Raw genomic sequence first — 21,115 nt, 5'->3', positions numbered from 1 at the left:
TACACCTCTGCTCCAAACAAGGTACAGTCCAGAAAACAGACAGCCACCTGTTGATTCCTGTTTGTTTTGCGCTTACTGAGGAAAATCATATCAAAGTAGATGTGCAAAGGAAATTATTTAAAAGCCCGGTGAGCGGCTGCACAGAAAGGAATGTGCTCGACTCAAACTGTCCTGCCAATTTCTCGTCCCTCAGACTCACAAAGCTAATCCCTAACTTTGAGGGCGACAACCAGCATGACTGCTTTGATGAAACTCAGGCGAGTTCCACAGCAGCTTAGGTGCATCCAAGCAGATGATCAGTCAGAGAGGATCATAATCAGATTACAAAACCTTCACCTCTCCTGTCAGTTTTGGTGCCTCAAAGTCAAATTAAATGAGGACGTTGGTCTCACTTCGAGCGGCTGATAATGGAGCAGACAGGTGTAACGGATAAAAAGACGTGATGATGGTTGGAATTTTACACCAAAACAATCAGTTTTTAAAGTAGCTGTTATTTAATAACCATGATTTGCTCAACAACTGTAGTTACAGTTCATAATTACCTGTCTGTGTGTGACAGACAGTTGGCAGCAGTACTGCAGTGTAAAGGCACAATGACAGATACATGTAATGTGTCAAGACATAACAAGATGACCTGCAGGAGAAGAACAAAAATCTTGAATCATAAATTTACATCTGCCATAACTGGCTTTGTCAAACACAGTCCCCACTCAATCGCATGAACTGAATGAGAATTTTTGTTTTTACAGCATTTCCTTGGTCAGTTTGAATAAGTCAAAAATTATATAAATGAGTAAACACTGGTAACAAATGATAGTGTAAAAACAAAGTGGTACACAAATCTTACTGAAAAACAAAATTATATATAGCAAAGATGTTCCACTCTCACAGCAACACACAGATGTGAAATAAATGAGGAAAACCAAAGTCCTCCTTGTGGATGAAGCTGATTGACCTATAATACAAAAGCACAAACCAGTACATCCTCGGTCTTCACCTTCTAAAAACATGTAGACAGTCCTCTGATGGATCCTCCAGAGTCTTTGAGGGTGTTTGAAACGGACTGAAAAATTCTCAAAGACTCTGGAGATTTGCGCTACATTGCTGACAGCAGTGGCAGATACTGCCAATAAACGAGTACAAAAATCAAAGAAACTTCAAAAATATATCAGAGGCCACGAATCCCTCTAAAATGCTAAAATAGCCAACTGACTGCCTGTCACCTTCAGGGTCTGCGTAAGTGCATTTGTTGACTTCATGTTTTTGTGGTAACAGGTTGAGGTTTTCCGCAAGTGCGCAGGGACTATGGAACGTCCTCTTGACAATCAGAGGAAAATACAATTAACCAAATCTTAGGTCAGTGCTAAGGAACGCCTTCATCTGATCCGTTCAGCTCATGCCTGCTGTTCATTTGAGGATTGGCTGTCATTCTATGTCAGCTCTTTGAAGAGGAAAAAAAAAGAGCCCGCCGTGTCAGGGCGTCACTCCCTCCTGGTCCATGCTACAGCCGAGAGCTTCGATGTCGTTGCTGATATCGGTGATCATGCGGTCCCATTCGTCTCCCTCAGAGGCCTCCTGGCCCTCGTCTGAGGCGGCGCTCCCTCCGGCTGCTCCGTTGCCGTTGGTGGTGGAATCGGAGGCGGAGCTGGCTGTGCGCCGGTAACGACCAAAGCTGTCTGTGATGATGCCTCGGCCGTCCTTCACACCAATGGTCTCGAGGAAATTCTCGAAGTGCTGGCTGTCCTTCTCTGGTATGAACGGACGCAGGCCTGCGGGGACACATTATAATGCACATGGTCACAAACTGTGTCTGACATGACGGCTGTCTTTTTAGCACAGATTTTATGACAAAGTGTTTATGTCACATTTCTATTAAAATGCAGGTGCAGGATACAGCAATGCAGATGGGACAAATTGGTTTTAATTATGTCTCACATTTTCATGTAGAGAGACGAAAGTGGGTCTGAAACTGTTGTGGCAAGAAAACTGGAAGCGACCGCGAGGTGTGGCTTTACTGGTGTAACAACTGTGACACTCGTGTCGACTGTTTGTTTCACTATTTCCCAGCTTCCAGTCACAATCAGACCCCATCGGTGCATCACTCCATTTTGGGAGCAGATACTTACGTGTTAGTGAATACATCCCAGTGTTATTCAACAATCAAAGTGGCACTGGAAGCACCAGTGTAACCATGATTTAAGATTAGACCAGTTATCAATCAATACATCAGACACAAAACAAAACTTGATTCTCAGTGGTAACAGGTACACAGTTAGCAAGCACTCCCTAACTGATGTGGTTGTTAAAATGCAACCTGTGATTTATCTATGATCAGACAGACTGACCCACAAGTCCATAAAACAATTTGTTTAACACAGTTTGAAACTGGAATTTTACTCTTAGTACGTTTGTTGTGCTCTTGCATTAACATTTTTCACTAGAGAGCCGGTGGCTCAGTTTTCAGTTCATTCACATCAATCAAAACGAATTTCACACAGCTCGAGCTTTATCTTAAAACACTCACAGAGGTCTGGATTAGAGATCAAAACGTGAATCAGAGAGGCTTTTGCCAGACTGTCAAGTTCAGTGATTTTGACCATGTCTACTTCCAGAAACATATTTTGGTTACATACAAACACACAGCATCGAGCTCGATGACATGGAGGTCTAGTTACAAACGTTTGCTCTATCTTAACTTATGAGGAAATAGAGTGGTCGTACCTAGTAGAAGGAACTTCCTGCTGTCACCATAGAGTTGTCGCAGGTTAATGCAGAACTCATGGATGGAGGCACCGTTACGGTATTCATGGAGCAGGGTAGCAAACTGCTGGATCTCCTGTGATGACAGTTTTGTCCGCAGCTGGTATGGAAAGAGATTTAAGTCAAAGTCAAAATAAGAATTAGAACGGATTGAAAAAAAACAAAGTTGTATTATTCACAAAAACAGACAACGCAGGAGACGGTGAAATCATCATACTGTGGTCATGTAGTCCTGCAGCAGCTCTGCAGCAGTGGTGCTGAGCTCCCCTTCACTCGCGGTCTTGGTCTGAGGGGATGCTGGGGTGGAAGCGGATGGAGAGTTTTCTTCTGCCTCCATAGAGCCCTGGAAAGGACTGAGAGAAGAAGGCGCAACTTGTAAGTGACAAGCGTAAGTAAAATGTGTCAAAATGCTTCTTAAGCACTGAGCCCAAAATGGATTCATCATTAAGGTAGAACTCTTCACCTGTGTACTTACAATGTGTTGGCTTCCTCTTCGTATGCCTCCTTAACATCCACTTTGCTTGAAGAGTCATCTTCAAAACAAAAGTACACATTTACAGGTTCATATCTGACTTACTAGCGTAAGAAGGAGGTAAAACCCAAGACATCCACAGAACAAAACTGTATTACACCAAATCAAACATTACAAAGCATATTTGTTAAGCTTGTTTAAAAAAATAAAATCAATAATCTGTAAAACTGGTGTCATTCAGTTTGTTTTTCTCTAGCAACCAACTCTTGTTTTTTTCCTCACCACTGTATAGAGAAAGGTGTCTGGTAGGTGTAGTTGCCCCATCAAAAATGGCTCTGTCCAAGAAGTCGATGGTTGATTCAGTGTAAACGATCTGAAAGACCTGGCTGAGCAAAAGGCACAGCTCCTCTGCTGCTGCCTAAAAGACAAAAAAGAAGCTGTTAACAATGCACTAACTAATTCATGACAGTATTCTGCAATATGTTTTTGCTGTCAGCATCATCCTGACAAGCGGTAACTTCATTTGAAATTATCCCTGCGTGAGACAAGTGCATCACGATTAGCTGAACATTGTTCACTTTACTGTAGTTTACCATCTATGGTCTTTATACCAGTAGGAACACAGAGCTGTTAGTCCTATCGTTTCTTTTTCACAGAGATAAAAAATGTAAGTAATTGCTCGTGACTGAAAGTCAACAGACAGGATGCTCTGATGATCATTTCTGTAGTTGACTCAGGTTACTTAAAGGTGCCCTGTCGAGCTTTCTTGTAAACAAACAACACTTATGTTTACATTCATTGTTGCTCGTCAAAATGCATTGTGTGTATCCTTGAGGTCTAACAAACATGTCACAACATTTCTTTCCTCATAAAACATTTGCACACTTAAATATTTTAAATCCAGCACTGTGTCCATCTGCATGCTAGTTTGTAATCTTATTCTTCCCTGAAGCATAGCTCGGTGTGTTACTGCTACTTGTTCATCAGTGGAATCATGTGACAGCATTGGTAAAACTGTACGTGCCTCCTTGTGCATGGGATAAACAAAAGGGGGACGCAAACAGAAAAACAACTCATCTTTACCAAACAGCAGTGCAGGTGGCTTGGAGCAAACATTTTATTCACATTATAATGTAGTCTCAGTGAGTTGATTTAGTGGGCACCTTGGTTCAAAAACATGCATAGCCTAGCTGAACTAAAGAACTAAACTCTGCAGATTTCCATTTAACAACTACATGTTGTAAACATAGCTGCAGATGCAAAAGAATACCTTATTATCAACGGCCAGCACAAGCAGACAGCAGACTTCTACAAGCACGGCTCCACTCTCTGATAAGGAGCTCAGGGTCTGAGACTTGTTGAGATCAGGACACGAGCTGGGGCAAGGAGAACCTCCTGACTCCTGGGCTGAAAAACATACAAAGTACATTATATACACATATAAATACACATATACTTAACTTAACAGACACAATTTGGACATTTTTTTAAATATGTGAGTGCAAAAATTACCAAATAAAACAGGCAGAGGGACCCGACAACATTGACTACAACTTTAAAAAGAGTGTTGCAACAGGACGTATGAGGCTTCTGCTAGAACAAGATCTCAAGCCCTGTCTCAATGTATCCTTAAGTTACTCTAATGTCATGTAACGAACAACATGACAAACTCCATTTTAACAGCTCAACACTTACAGGAATCTTTAAATGCTTTTTTTTTTTTACCTGTTTTGATCACCACAAGATGCAAAGAGTCGTCCCTGATGTAAGAGACAGCAGCAATATCGTGGATGGGCACTCTAAGGATGATGTCCTCTCCATCGCGCCATACCAGCTTTATGTTGTATGCCGACAAGCTCACCACTGCGTCCTGTTCTGATGTCAGCTGGCCTGCCAACTGATGGGACTTCTGAGAATCACAGAGACGCACAATGTGGGTAATTATCCCCGTCATGGTAGAAATTAAAAATACCACGTCAGGTTAAATGCTCTTACTCAGATACTCACTCTTGCAGTGTCAATAAGCTGCAGCACTTCTGTGCGACTTGATGGGTTCAAGTATCCTGGAACTGATGTCAGCTGCCCCAAGTACTGGACAGGACAAAACACACACAAACTGTTTACTAAGAGTAGCACAAAAGTCCAAGTGAGAAAACATAGCGTAACTAATATATAAATCATTACACCCTCCTAACTGAACAGTATTACAACATTTTAAATATGCGGGTAGTGACTTTATGTCCGTGCTAGTCACACTCACTTTGACTTCCTTCTCAATGTAGTCATTGAGCAGGATGTCAGGGTCGATGCGGTGGTCGGGCTGAGAGAGGGAGAAGGTGTGGAGGGCCCTGCGCTCAGTGGCTTTCTCCTGAGCCTTCTTGTCTCTGCCCTTCTCTCCTTTCAGGAAGACTCGCTTGAACGGAGACACGATACCAGGCTGGTGAATAAAGACAAAGAGAACGGGGTTGAAAGAAATTAGAAGACTGTCAAGCCACCTTACAAACTACAGTAAATAAGACTCAATATGTGTGGATATGGAGCATTCGAAACTCTTTCAATTACAAACCATTGACATTATATGTTTCTACGCAACAATATTACAAATATTACAGGACCATTCATATTCACCACGTACATACAGTTGTAATGAGCTGCAAACACAGTAAAGCAATTGCAAATGCAGCGACAAGTTCAATGCCCCCTCCCAAAAAAAAAAAAAAAACTATGTGAAACTTCTGTTGACAGTGGTATTTGTATTTCTTGTCATTTCTGCTGACGCTGCCTCTCCTCACTGTGCTGGTAGCTGCAGAGGAAGAAACAGCAGATGGAGTCTTGAGAGTGCAACCGTACGGCTCTCTGCGTTACCCAATACGTATTGCTCAAATATCAACAATAGCATTGCAAAAGGAAACTCTGCATTTTGCAATACTGGAGCGGTTTGCAATTGAAGTCAGTGTAAACCATGATGGTGAATCACATCGCAACATGTAAACCAGTCGAACTCAAATCAGCAACGACCTCATGCCACGGGTGCATCACAAAAGAAAAATTCATTCTCCTTCTTTTCTCAAAAGTGTTTCTGTATTAACTTTAGAGCCTATTCACTGCTTTACTCACAAATGACCTTCAAAAAAAAAACATACTATTATATAATTCTGTAGCTCTTGTATTAACTGGTAAAATGTCAACACTGGCGTGCTGTTTAAGAGCTCAGTTAAGTGTGCTTAACAAAAACCTTGATAAGTGCAATCCAGATCATTAAGCCTATGCATAATACATTATACAAATCATTTGAAGGCACGTTAAAAAGCCTACCTCGTTCTCCATGAACCCGCGCGCTACAAGAGTCTCCTATTCAACAGCAAGCACACAGCCTGGCCACGGATGCAGCTATGCTCGCACTGTCTGCACTAGTCACCTGCTACCTCCACTCACACAGTGACAGATGCCAGGTGGTGACAGACACACAGGATCAAAAACAGCATGAGTGTGTGTGTGAGGGGTGTGACTCCCCAGAGAGGAAGGGAAGTGCATCTGTCGCTGTACTCAGGCACAAGTACAGGAAGGGGACTAGCCACAACTTCCTGTGATGACACGCGCACTGATGCTTTGAATCTTGACACGCTTAAAAAAAACTGCAGAAGACAGTTTTTCCAATGTTCCTTCAAAGTTGCTTTGAAAACTGCTTCACAGATGTTGAAGACAGACAAAAGAGAGCGTGTGGTGATAATCACTTTACTCACATAATCCTTCAAATTCTATTGTGATGTGATGACTTCTGCCTTCTATCAGTCGCTCTCTCAGGACACAGCTCTGCAGCTGAAAGTCCACACATGTCACTGCTAAACCACATTCATACAAACCCTTGTATATTCTATCATGCTAACCACATCTACAATGCTGTTTATACTGCAGATTCAACTAGGCAAAAAGTGCAGACAATGATGTAACTCTATATGACTTATTTCCCTTTTTTAGTCACCTTATCAAATGGTCAGTGACACAAATTTCATAATTGAAGTTGAGCATCCCATATAAAACGCTGGTTGGGAGCAGAATGACAGAACAATCTGTTAAACCATCCACAAATGATGAATTCAGCTCAGGGTCAGAGAGCTGTATTGGACATTTGATCACAGACTTTACACTTCATAGAACAGCGCAACCTATGACCAGTGCATTATTTAACAGTTTGTAGTTTCTGTAGACAAGTGCATTAACATTTTATGGTTTCTCCTCGTGAAATGTGAGACAAGAGCTACTGTAGTTGGCCTTTTTTTGTGGTGAAAGTCTGTTTACAAAGAAATATAAGTGAGGATAGTGTACGGCTTCTTTGTACTGTGAAGGCCAGGGGGTCAACAAGTGCGAATGGACTTTCAAACTTTCTCACACATGAGAACAATGCAGGAAAACTTATAGTAGCTGCTTTTATACTGTTTTGATCTCACCATATTCAGTGTAACACAACAGACTATGAGAATAACAACCCAGTCATACAAGATAATCACCATCTCTTGTAATCTATCAAAATGTTGTACCATGGCCCTAAGCTAAAATGCTCCCATCTTTCTCTGCATTACCAGATTTAAGCTGTAGCTGCGGTTGAATCTTTGAAATAGTATAATACTCTGTAACAAGAATATAGAAATACATCTGGGGCTAATGTTGTTCACTATCACCACCAAGTGGCACAAACAAGAACTGCAAGTGTTGGTAACACTGATCCCTATTACAGATCATAAACTCTGTCCAGTAGGTGCTAATCCATGTAGAAAATAGTACACATTTTCAGTTTTTTTTTCTAGCAATGAAATGGCACTAACAACTCACACCAAGATCATAACCACTTTCATGGAGCTGAAACATTAACTTACAGTGAAATTAGAAGGAATAATTCCACCTGAGGATATCAAGACTTTCCCAAAACCAAAAACACTCAAAGGCAAGTGTAAATATATTTACTATGAGTCTATCTTTTTGATAGATACACTCACAACTATGCAACTTATCATGAGTAATAAGCTAAGCTTTTAAAAAGCAGGCTTTGGGTTTGTTAATACTGCAGACAAAAACATTTCCTTGCCACAACAAACATTCTTAACACTTGGATATCACTTCATTTCCGTGCAAATTTCCCTTCACATCATGAGGTGGTGGAATTAGATGGGACGTAACCCCAGTGTTACTGTCATGGAAAAATGATGGAAGGAGGAGCACAATCATAGCAAAGATGTTAACCTCAGACACGTCACTTCTCATCAGGCTGCCCAGGCTGTGAGAGCTTGTCAGTGTCCTGCCCTTCAGTTTCCTCGTCTGCCAACCAGAGGAACAGAGGGGAAAATGTCCCCTGTGTCTGCTCTAACACGCAGTGGGATGAAAAGATAAAAGAAAATGTCAGCTGTGTCTGAACACACACATCTGTCTCCATTTCAAATGGGATCATGAGGTAGTATGTGTATGCCCTGTACGTGTGAGCCAGGGTAGGGTGGCTGGCACATGTTAGGAGTGCTGATTCCCTTCAGCATGACACTGATAACCGCTGCCTTTGACAGCTTCTGTTAGGTAAACAGACCATCCATGACCCACGCCTACACGGCACAACGAGGGTTATGACTCTGGGAAATCTGGTTGTGCTTTCATTCGCTTCTTCTGAATACTGACACTGCGGTATATTACTTTTATATGACCCTCACTGTGTATAACACTACAACTGATAATACATTAGCCTAACGTTAAACAATACAACAATGGCCGCTGATTTCCTTTTCAGTTAGCCTTACTATATTAACGCAAACTACACCTGAACACATTTTAATGGACTACAAAGCGAACAAGGCAAACATGAAGTTGATATTATAGTATAACTATAATTTGAAAAATAAAAACATCCTGAAGCTCGTGGTAATCTTGAACTGAGACGGTAACGTTTTAAACTTAACTTGCAACACTTCACTCGATCTGTTAAACTCAATCTGTTGCGCCTTAACCTGCCTTTATTTAATGTCTACTCGGTTTATCCCGTTTAAAGATACGCTGGTTGATAGACAAAACAACACATATTTCAGTGTGTATCATAAGCTCTTTGCCCCTGTCCGTTCATATCTACTTGATAGTTAGCTAAACTTTAGCCATCTAGCAGTTAAACTCTGGTCTGGTCTGGTCTAGCTAGTAAGTTAGCATGCTAGCTAGTCAAATTGCAGTACAAAGAAGCCAATGTCAACTGCCCGACTTACCTTTTTCACTTTTTTCACATCATCCTCCATGTCTATGTAAAGGTCCTCTTCTTCATATTCAGCTCAGCGTGGAGATCCAGGTGAGACAAGACATAACCACCGAAGCTTTTAACCGGCACTCATCTGACAGTAGTTACCTTACTAGCCTAGCTTAGCTTAGCCTAGCCTAGCGTTGATAAACAGATGCGCGAATTTGAGAAGATAGCGAAACGCCATCCTCACTTTTGCCTTATCCGTCAACCATTAGAAAAGACGCCGGCGTCCCACCGGCTTGAAAATGGTACGCTTTAGTGCCGCTAAATCAGCTAAGGAAATAATCTGTAAACAAGACAAACTCGGATAAAACAGGCAAAACTTTTCAATCGTGCCGCCATTTTGGGCGTTGAGCTGTGGTCCAGCATGCTTTGCTTTGCACAAACCAAAACAGCTGCTACTGTGTGGCACAGTGATAATCCCGCGTCTGACTACACGCCACTGTAGTGTCACTCCGTGGATAGCCTTTCAAGTTGGTAACTAGACTTAAAAAACTTTCTGAATTCATTCAATGACAGAGACTTACTTCGGAACAACGAATTATAGTCGTACATGCAGACTGAAACATAGCATATTAAATACAATTTCGTTATTTCATTGCTGTTTCTGTTTCTTTGCTACAGCCCCTGCTAATAACTACATCATGGCCGCTTGTTATTAGCAGAAGAGGTCGAAATTGTGGCACTTCTGTTCAATTCTCTTTAGGAAAGCCTGACTTTCTGTTCACCACTTATGTGGTGATTTGTAAACAACAGCTGTTATATGTTACTTTAACCCTCTCTGCCTAAGTGTCTCAGTGAGCCATACCTCCTGTTCTGGCACACTTTAATGTAATGCAGCAGTTGTAAATGTCACACCTGTGCTTTCCTGCCAAGGTAAGTCTAAATTTTTTGCCCTAACAGTGGCACAGTGAGTCTGTTAAAATGCAAATGTTTCACTTGTAACGTGTGAAGGGAGTAAGAGACAATTTCATTGTGTCTATTAAAACGATATTTTGGCATCCTGTTTACAATTGCTGTTTACGTGTTTTTCTAGGATAAGAATGACCGCAGGCAGAAGGAGACAGAGACATGAGGCGAGATGACATGAAAGTGGAAAAGAAGATCTCAAAAGAAGGGTAAGCCCTGCACATGTCCAGTAGCTGTCAGTATCCACTTCTTCATCACATATTAACCTGCGCTCGTCTTCCTGAAGCTGAAGGGGATGTGGTTTGAAGTATCTGAGATTGTGGGCGAATGCGACTTTGATGGCCTCTTTCTGTGATTTGTGATTTCTTCATGTAAATTCTAAGAATCAAAGGCACCGGGTCTGATTTTGTTATGTTAAGATGTGAAAATACTCCTGATTAGCTCCACTGCAGATAGCAATTCATGTGGGCATCAATGCAGGAAACACGGCAGAGTAAGATCTGACAAAGTTTTAAATCCAGTAACCTTGTGTTCAGGTCTGCGGGGCCTTATTTGGCCTCTGTTTTATGCGCAGTATAAAAATAGAGGTCTCAGCAGATGGGACCTCTCAATTGACTGTATATTTTACAGTGAATCATATTGCATTTGCAAAATTTGCCCATCAAAGGGTGACCTCACACTGATCCTCCAGATATCTGCTCACCACGGAAATGCAAGCTGAGAACACATGGAAGCTCTGCCCATGTCTCCACATCTATATCTTCATTACTGCTGCAAAAGTATCCAGTATTATTGGGAGTAGTTAGTTAGTTATCATTCTTATCAGTGTGTCAGTTTGGTGGCATCACACACAGTAATTCCCAGCATGTCATACACTGCAGCTGCTTCCCCCTGTTGACATGTGTCATGTGCATGTGAATACAGTACTGATTTGTTGCACTTTCAAATACTATATTTATTTTTCTCTTCTGGGATGAACAGTCTGATATATGAATCTACAGTAAGGCTTAACATTACATTTTCAGCATAATATTTCTCTTTTCATCTAAAAACCAAAACATACAAAAAGAACTTTAGCACCATATGTTATTAATAATATTCATATTGTTCCCAAAAATAGGACATCAGTTTTGCTTTTTTAAAGAACGGGGATTCCATGAAACAATTTACTTACATTTTATATTTAACAACAACAAAGAAATCATTCCTTATATGTTCTCAGTCACAACATAGGTTGTATGAGTACACTTTCATGAAGATGCTACAGATCGTAGCAAATTTGCTTACTGACATTGTGCCAACTTTTGGAATACCCCGGATAAGTCATGTAGTCTAGGGAGCATCCTGATAGATTTGTGAAATACACCAACAAGCTAACACAATCTAGAAATTGATTGAATATAAACAAAGCAATATTTCCCAACACCTTTGATAACAATTTCAAAAATCAGCAGCAAGTAATATGACAACCATAGTCGATTCATTGGAATATCAAATCCATTTTTAAACAAAATATTACAGCCAATTCTACAATAACAACAAAAATAGATACACACAGATTAAGGACATATAGATGACAGGAATTTACAACACAGCAATCACGTTCTATATATTTTTTTTTACCCAAATTCCAGTAGCAGAAGTACATTTGTGCTCCTGTGCATTTGCCAGAAAGATGCATTTTGTCATCTACCGGTTTCATTCTCTCAGAGAAAAGAAAGAAAGAAAAGAAAATCCTAGTGCAGATTGAATCATAGTAAAATAAAAACATACTGTATGCTGAAACCAGTATAATAAACAGTATATGAAAAGTAGAGTAACTGTTGGTTTTTTGTGCAGTTTGGAAAATCAAAATGGCACCATTGAGAGTTGAGTTCTGCTGTAAACTGTGTGGATTTGAGGTGCTAGCTCTGGAGCATTTTGAGACTGCAAGTTTGTTAGGCACAAGGCCTTCAGTCAACCGGAAGGCTATGCTCTCAGAAAGCCAAAATGTGGACTGCGGTCCACAGTGGTAGCACCTTTTAAATGCATTTATTCAGCACCAGGTTCTTAACAAAAATCAAAGAAGGATTGACAGTAAAATAAGAAAATGCACCGTTTTATCATCTGAACATACTGCGCCATTGGTCAAACAGATGGTTGTGACACAAAGGTACAGACTTTAACCAAGTCAAACACTTCAGTGACCTGCTGCTACACATTAATGCAGAAATCAGAGGGTTTGATGTGCAGTCGAGAGCACTTACATGCTAAATGTTGAAGGTCACCTCACAATGAGTTCTAAAGGCATGCTGGGAGGCGGTGGGAAAACCAGGAAATGAGGTTATTCAAAAGTGAATCCGTGACCAGGCCTGTTTCTTCATTCCGTTGTAAGAAAATGCAACTTAAGTGAATTTTTTGCGCATTTCGTCATTGTTGACTTCTTCCCACGTTATATTCCAACTGCAGGCATTATTGTTTTGGCTAGAAGATGTTTTGTTCACACGAGACAAACGACACAGAAAGTTTACGTCTTGGCACTACAAATCATTCATCGTTGCAAGACAGAAGAAGATGTAAAGGCATAGACAAAAGTACAAAACAATCATTGACCAAATCGTTCGGTATCGTGGCTGGCATCTGTTAAGACTATCCATCAAACAGCCCAAAACTAACGCTTGTGAGCTCAGTCCAGACTGCTAATTGTAAGTTACCGAATCAACTTGGGGATGCTGCGATTCAGCTTACTCAAACGTAATAAAGATGTGGAACCCGACGTTCAAGTACGGAAGATGTTCAGTATTGCCTTACTTTTTCTCCTATGTCTGTGACAGAAGCAGTAACTGGGTTTTAACGCAGTACCCAGCACTTGGTTCTGTCACGCTGTGAAGTTCAGCTGTGACACTGTAAATAGGAAACAGTACAGTCCTGTAGATGACAACTTGGATGAAACTGTAAGACTGAGAGACATTGCGGACTGAGGCGCGAGCTGACGGAATTGAGAACAGGGAGAATACTGTTTGGTGTCGTCATCGCGTTGGTGAGTGTGCTGGCACATGAAACACGTAAAGAAAGACATTGGCATTGTTGTTTGCGGACCTGGCTGCCATGGCTGGATTGAAGCACCCAAAGTAACAAGGCACAACAAGGACTGAGAAGAACAAGCTTGCTGTTCAAACGCTCTTGCTGTGTGTTGTGGCTGTCGAGGGATGTTGAGCTGGGCAGGTAACCTGACAGAAACAATTCTCTGCAGGGGATTTCTTTGTGACCTTGTTTATGGTATACATTGTGGCAGCCTGAATACTACACCGTCCACTATAGAAACAGCTTCCACTTGCACTCTTGTGTAGCTTAGCTCTTGAAACCCGTGTACAACTTAAACCAAAGAATTATATATAACCACAAAAAACCCATTTATTAACCAGCTTCAAGCTAATCCTTTCCACTAAATACAGAATGTGGCAAAATGGTGATTGTTCTGTAGAAACACGGAAAATATACTGCATGTTTCATAAAAATCCAGACTTGTACATATAGACTCTTTGTAGACGTGATTAAAATCAATTAGTTTTAATTAACTGCCATTACTACGATTTAAATGACACAGTTAAGCAAGCATAAATACTCTGCGTTTTACGACATGAAGCACCACTAGATGAAATGTAGCCCAGTTGTACATAATCTTGTCGAAGATGCTATATAATACCGCTGTCCCACACACACACACACACACATACACACGCGCACACACACACACACAAATGAATGAATCACAGTGTATTTGCACCTGATTTGGACATGTGTCCACGTCTGGAAAAGGTCAGCAGTGTTTGGAAAGGATGCACCGTATGCCAGGCAGCCAACTACCACAAAAAACCACCCCAACCCCAACCCCACCCACCCCCGCCCCCAAATAATAGGACTGAGGAATCATTCCCCGTAAAACAAAATGAGCAAACCATAATTTAGTGTTACTATCCCAGCCGTGGAGTGGTCCAGGATGCAGTATGTTAAGGAAAAAATGGAGACCCTTGAGGACATGCCTGGGGATGAGAACTGCATTGAGACACCCCTGAGTCAGCTGGTTCAGTGGTCTTGTTTGTTGGTCCTGAGGAACCCCTGTATTGGCTGTTTTGCTTAGTTCATTTTTATTTTTTTTTTTCTTAGTTTAACAATACTTATTGTTCATTATTCACTCATTGACTAACTATTAACATGGCTGTTCATTCACTACAACAGAGAGGAACTACTCTGGCTATATGGTTAACAATGAACAAGTTGGTTGTTTGCATACTCATGTATTACCTATACATATGGTGACTTGGATGTTTGCTCCACCCTAGCTGACCCAACAGTTCTCAATTACTCAGGGCTGAACATCGCTTTTAAGCTGACGGGTGGCAGACCCTGGATGTTGAAGCTCTTGGTTATGGCAGTGTACCTCATTGCATGTTCTCATGTCAGGATCTCCAGTTGTTCAGCCTCAACCCCGTCGTTCAGTTACCAGAGAGTGTGAGAGTGTTTCACTGGAGGGTACCAAGGCCCAGCAGCGCAGAGATGGGGAAGAGGGCGCAGCAGCAACCAAGGATGGAGCAGAACAATCGGCAAGAGAACAGAACTGTGGGAAAGGGCTGAGGACACACACACACACACACACAGACAGACAGGCATGTGTGCACACCACCATGCAAGCACACATCGATCCCCTAATACGTACTATAGGTCGTACAGCACATGCAGAGAGGAAAACACTCACCTTTCTCACACAGGCACACAAGGTATTACCCACCATACTCCAGTCAAGCCCTTTATCACAATCTGTCCTCATGTTCTTTTCCAACCCTGGCAAAATAAACCCTCTCGCCTTTGGCCTGGACTCACATGGCATCTGCCTTTTACAGTACGATGTCAGCAGGCACCCGTGGCCACAGCTAAGCAGAAAGCCAGTGAGCCAGGAGAAAGGAATCTCTGCGTTGTGTCGGGCTCTTGGGCATCCCTTGTTGGGTGCATTCATACTAATGCCTCATACTAAACTCATGGCAAACACTGCAATGTAAAAAACACACATTATATATTCAGATGAATCATCGACTAAATAGATAAAACTGGAGTATGAAATGCATTCATTTTTCTAATGAATTGTTCAGTAGCCCTCGCTGGAAATTTTAGTGAAGTTCTTTTGACTTAGAAGGCATTTTTTTTAGCGTATTTTATTTTTGTCATGAGTGGTCGCCCTGTGGCTATCTGTAGTGATGAACTCCCGCAGGTTCAGCTGGCAGATGTATATCAGTGTATAATTGCTTCACGGCAGGCCTATAGATGGCACACATTTTGCAAGGACTTATTCTACTGGTTCAAGGGGGCAGATAAATTGGAAAGACAGTACTGTAAGATGCGATTTGGCTTTGTTTCAACTGCGCTAGCAGGTGCCAGAACAGTTGCCCCGTACACCCATATAAGAGCACAACCTCTTTGAGGGCACATTGATGTTGAGGAATATACCTTTTAACACTACACTGCACAACATTTTTGTAATGTAAAAAAGTGTGTGTTCTGGCAAAATATAGTTATGTCAATGACTATAAATGTGGACACAAATACGCACTGAAGTATAGTAGCATAGAAATATCTTCTCAGATTTGTCATCTTTTTTTTAAAGAACTTATTACAAGTCTTTGCACCCAATAAGCATATATTAATCAACCTAAAACATTTGTTGACAAGAAAACAGAACAGGGTAGTTGGATAGGGGAGTACTTTCTAGGAATCCGAAGGGAATGGTGGAGGATTCCTTGAAGGCTGTCTTTGCACTTCAAAAAAAAGTGCATGTTAACACACATTTGTACCCTTCTTCCCTTTACTAAACACCTACAATCTTTAAAAAAAAGTCTTTGGAATGTTTTTTACTATGCTCTTCTACCACCAATTTAGAAAACTTTGTGCTCATTTCAACTACATTCTACATTCCCTCCACTGTGTTTTTTCACCTCTTGACATTTTGTGCTGTCACAACTACAGGCAGAAATGACCGAGTAAGGCGTGCTGTTACAGCTTGCCTCCACTTGAGGGCAGTCTGCACCGTAAAGATTGAATGTGTGGGTGGAACTGATTGAAGGTCAGTGTGCTTCTTTTTTCTTCCATACATGATGCGATTACGATTTAGGATTTTGAACAAAAATAGGACAGCCAGGATACACTTGAGCCATGTAAGCTCACAGAGGGAAAATCCATTTTGAACTACAGTAATTGCAGAAAGGACACATCTTTGATTGTGTCCTCTCTGTAACGGTATCATGGTAGAAATTTTAGTGCTCTTTAATTCATGGGCGAAGGACTTGGTAAACATTATTATACATTTCAAAGATTTACATAAAGAATGGCAGTAAATGTTGGGATGTGCAAAGACCTGCCTCCTCTGAGACTCTCCTCCATCATTCCCATCAGGCTTTGCGCCAGTCCCATGTCACAGGGACATACAATATGCCCTTCACAAGTATTCACAGGTTGAATCACCAATACAGTATAATGCATTAAACATATTTCATAATGAAACATTCATATGTTATCTACACACTCATACAGAACCCTTCTCTATCAATGTAGAGGGATTTATATGAGACTTCTGTATATATCACGTAAGATACTGTAGGTTCATAATTTTCTCTCTGTACTGTATGTTTTTTTCCAAAAATAAATCATGACTGTGTGTTTAGACTGTCTTGACAGATTTTCAGTTGAGAAAACACACATCTCCTGCAGAAAAAGTGAATGATCAGAGAGAAGGAGAGAGCCGAGTGTCAATGGAAATAGATAATATCTGGAGAGGGAGAAGAGCAGAATGAAAGAAAGGAAAGGCGTGTGCATCGTTGTGTGTAAGAGGAGGTGACAGAGCTGTGGAGAAGATGCCTTCAGAGGGAGGATTCGTACTGCAGGAGTTCATAAAGAAGCGGACCGTCCCTATACCTGATGCCCACCGCGTTAGGGCTAATGTACTGCAGCACATTTATGGTCCTGCGCAGGCGCCGATCCACAAAGTGGGCATCCCAGGCTGGGTAGCGTTTTCTGGGCATGTCTATCTTGATGAGAGGACCCTCAGGCCGGATAGGCCTGCCAGCTGCATCCACAGGCTCTGTGGACCTTACCTGGAAAACCGGAAGGCAGGTGTCTGTGGCTGTTTCATCTGACTCCACATACTCCCCTGCCAAACCCCGTGTGGGGGTGGCCTGAGAGCCACGGGGGCCTGGAGTGGGAGCCATGGGCTCGGCCTCAGGTGGTAACGGAAGGCCCCACAGCAGCTCAGCACAGCAGGAGCTGGCCAGCACCCTAAGCCGTGGGCCCATGGGGTGTAGAACCCCGTAATAGAGAACCATACAGGCCACACCTGAGGCAAAGCACAGGAAGACGCCACAGAGGGCAAAAGAGGCATAGGCGTCAGTGGTGGCTGGGTCGCGGTAAGCATACCAAAGGGAGCTGAGAATGGCATTCTCTAACAGTACTACCGTGTAATAGGCCACCATTCTGTACCGTGTCCGGCCCTCGCGTACATTGAACCAACAGAAAACATAGACCACGCCCACCACCATGTTGAACAGTACCTCCTCCCACTTGGACATGCAGAAGTCGGTGCCGCCATGGATGACCCAGAAAGCCATGGCACACCAGTGGAGCACCACAAAAATGCCAAAATAGATGTGGAAAACAGAGGCAAATAGGGCAAGGGAGAGCACCCGTGAGGAGATGGTAAAAAGGCGCCAGAACAGATGCACCAGAGCACCTCGGTAACTCATGCTCTTCTTGTCGTCACGTGAATCACGCAGCAGTTTGTGGTAAGAGGCTAGCACCCAGGCCAGGGACAAGAGGGAGGACATGGCAGAAACACCTGTGAATGTGGACAGAGAGAGTAAGAGTAACAAAAAAAAAAATCATTTTTAAGTATAAAGCATAACCCAAAGAATTGTGGTTTTATCTTGACTTGGCTGTCAGTCCACTTACTGGAAAGTAATATTATTACCAAAATCATCATAGGTCAGTCAGTCAACCCATTTAGTGCACCAATTCAGTTTCCTTAAGACATGTATAATAGTAGAGACAGCAGATATGTCAGAGCAGTAACCTGCTGCATGAAAAATGATAGAGGATTATCTGCAGAGCACCAGCAGCAGCATGGTGCCTCTCAGCAAATGTATTGATGGCATTTCTATAGACACGCAGACAGGGAAGGGTATCGCTTCTTATGATTGAATTGCCTTCCTTGGGGAGCTGTATCGCATGAGCAAACTGTAAATGTAAAAGAGCTTTCAATAACAAAAGTGATGAATGCTGGAAATTGGATACAGTGGCGGATCATACTGCACACTGTAAATAAAGTGACGTGTGAACTTCACAGAAAATGGATTTGTCAGGTGTAAAATATGGAAACATCTCAGCATCATGCGATAACCACAGTATGACACCTAGTGTAATGCAAAAAAGACAGAGTTGAGCGATGTCTTGAAAATTCGACTCTAGTATAGAGCCTTAGGGAGCCCCTTACACTGCAGCCACTCAGCCTTGTTGCTCTGGATCATGATGCAGAGCTGCAGCACCAGCTGAGGGGCGCTTTCTAAGAAGGTCTCCAGCAGTCGCAGCATGTTGACATCGGCATACTCGTACATCATAGCCCAGTAAAAACGCCGCTGGTTCTGCTTCTGCCGGTGACTTTGTATACCGAGATACATGGTGCGGATGTACCTGCAGGGAGAGAAAGGATGGACAGTTAGACAATTCCAACAATCTGGTATGCATCTAATAATACATATTGCACTGTATTGATAGAAAAGGAACAAGAGCACTATCTTTGCTACCCAGAGAAATGCATAAATTCACTGTTCAGCACACCTGCACACGGTTGAGCTTTGACAACACTAGAGGGCATACTAAGCTACTTTTAAAACAGTAGAATATATCAATCTGCATCTGTAAGGAGTTTGTCATTGGGTTCTGAGTTAGATAAAAGGGCTTTTTAGATGTTTACCGATGAATAAAGTTGACATTAGTGGTACAAATGCTCAAATGAGACTTAGAGATTTTTAAGCTGTAAGTGTAAAGCAGCAATGACGAAAACATCACTGGTACATATGGCCTGATTACAAACGTGTTACAATCCTCTCTTTGGCCTCTGAAGGTGTGCTTATTGAACTTGTTATAGGAGGCATATAGTAAGCAAGGCAATCATCATTCTCTTAAGTGCACTGCATGACCCACGTTGGCAGCTGCTGGACTGGCTATTTTCATGACTGATGGAGTTTCATAATGGTGAAGTGACTCTGGTGGAGCCAAGGAGATGGTCGGTAATGCAGCTGAGAAGTGGCAGCTAATTGAATCAAGCTCCTGTTGCAATCAAAGCTGTAGCACCGCTTTTTTTGAAAGGGCGAGACACCAGGAGTCATTGTGTGCTGCTGAGCAAAAATGTAATATGCTCAGGGCTGTGATATAGCTAATTAAGATCATAATCGTCTTTGGGTATGGATTTTGAAATGGAGCGGTGCATTTTGGAGCGCAGAGGAAGACGAGTAAACAGCGATGAGGGAAAACGTTTAGCGGATCGAAGCTTTGGAAAGCAACATCACAGCGCAGGAGTGAAAATGCACGGCGAGAAAACATCAATCCATCCAACAAAGGAAAATCAAGACAACAAAAAGGAGCAAAACAGCAGTCTGGTGGGCTTTTATCCTCTCTTCAAACATGTTAACCCACGTCTGGCTGCAGAGAAAACAATCACTGAAACCAGTTATAGTGGTTTATAGTTATCTTAACAGTGACTTCAGCCATTGCATATTGGGTGGTAGCTGCAGGGCCTATCTGCCTGAGCTGGCAGAGTGGCCAAATAAATCCAGCACTTGATGTGAAGGCAGTCAACCGAGGACAATAGTGTAGCAAGGACAGAAATAGACTAGACAGTAGCACTCCCCAAAACAAATTGAGAGGCCATGGATCTAAATTCCGTTCCTAAAAGTGAGACACAAATTCACTGCAGCATAACAAACAAAAGCAGAAAACACTTATGAGTGGTTTTCAACATAATTAGCTTCTGCATTAGCTTTTGGAGACGAGATTACTGTTTAATTTGAAATGAGGTTGACAACAGTGCAGTGTAAAGAATGCATCGTCTAGAAGGGTCTAATTGCTCTTGGTTATTGTTTTGGCAAAGATTTAAGCATTAACCACTTCTTGCTCTGCGCACACACAATACAACTCTGAACAGCTCACTAGACCTTCAGTAAATGTGATAATGGGAACATGGAATACATCTGGCACATGTGGACGGCCTGAGGGGGAATTGTGTCTCACTTTTTGTTTACTTGTGCGCAAAACAATGAATGACTTCCACATACACTTTGTTTTCCTGGCCTCACAAAATGTGATCTCGGAAGAAATAGACACTAAAAATTGATTCTTAATATTTATTTAATGGTCAAGAAATGTTAGAAATGTGGCATCCGTAAGGAAATAAGTCACATCAAAGCACAAACTAGGAAACTAAATTGGATTGGTCTTTTTTTTTTTCAGCCTTGGACAAAAGCTCTCTCTGCTTCCCTCTTCTTTTTCTGACGAAGTTGGCAAGCCTCTATGGTCCAGTCCGTCAGTCTGACAGTCAATTAGCTAACCTGAGAAGACAGCCAGAATTTCCCAAAAGCTGGAAAAGAAACTGAAATTGTGAAACAATGGAACAAAATGTCCACACGTAGCAA

At 41.9% G+C, this 21,115-nt stretch overlaps 2 protein-coding genes across 3 annotated transcripts in view; both read right to left on the bottom strand.

Moving 5' to 3' along the window:
• Positions 1–482: 482 nt before the first annotated feature.
• Positions 483–9,847, bottom strand: ccm2 (CCM2 scaffold protein). Of its 2 annotated transcripts, none has more exons than XM_041958680.1 (10): positions 9,466–9,847; positions 5,493–5,669; positions 5,240–5,323; positions 4,958–5,141; positions 4,503–4,639; positions 3,515–3,650; positions 3,236–3,293; positions 2,978–3,113; positions 2,722–2,860; positions 483–1,769 (listed from the first exon to the last, which is right to left on the bottom strand). In XM_041958680.1, the coding sequence occupies exons 1-10, from the start codon at positions 9,493–9,495 to the stop codon at positions 1,474–1,476; spliced, it is 1,377 nt and encodes a 458-aa protein (XP_041814614.1). In that variant the 5' UTR covers positions 9,496–9,847; the 3' UTR covers positions 483–1,473. The 2 variants fall into 2 exon arrangements, with proteins under 2 accessions (XP_041814614.1, XP_041814615.1); XM_041958681.1 differs by lacking the exon at positions 9,466–9,847 and adding an exon at positions 6,548–6,695.
• A 7,446-nt stretch (positions 9,848–17,293) lies between these two features.
• xkr6b (XK, Kell blood group complex subunit-related family, member 6b) overlaps positions 17,294–21,115 on the bottom strand; it is a 48,658-nt gene continuing 44,836 nt past the window's right edge. The window contains exons 2-3 of the mRNA XM_041959121.1: positions 18,919–19,115; positions 17,294–18,264 (exon numbers count right to left, since the gene is read on the bottom strand). Coding sequence (XP_041815055.1) covers positions 17,294–18,264; positions 18,919–19,115 — 1,168 coding nt within the window. The remainder of the gene's footprint in view (positions 18,265–18,918; positions 19,116–21,115) is intronic.

The sequence above is a fragment of the Chelmon rostratus genome, chromosome 18, assembly GCF_017976325.1.
Source record: "Chelmon rostratus isolate fCheRos1 chromosome 18, fCheRos1.pri, whole genome shotgun sequence".
NCBI lineage: Eukaryota > Metazoa > Chordata > Actinopteri > Chaetodontiformes > Chaetodontidae > Chelmon > Chelmon rostratus.
This window is presented reverse-complemented; position numbering and strand designations above follow the sequence as displayed.

What these genes read in the sequence shown, in the direction of transcription:
- ccm2 (XM_041958680.1), bottom strand. Translation starts at nt 9,495, where the DNA reads ATGGAGGATGATGTGAAAAAAGTGAAAAAG. An exon ending in TCTTGTGGTGATCAAAACAG is followed by an intron (nt 4,640 to 4,957) that starts GTAAAAAAAAAA and finishes TATGTTTTTCAG; the next exon opens with CCCAGGAGTCAGGAGGTTCT. An exon ending in CAGGAAGTTCCTTCTACTAG is followed by an intron (nt 1,770 to 2,721) that starts GTACGACCACTC and finishes GTGTCCCCGCAG; the next exon opens with GCCTGCGTCCGTTCATACCA.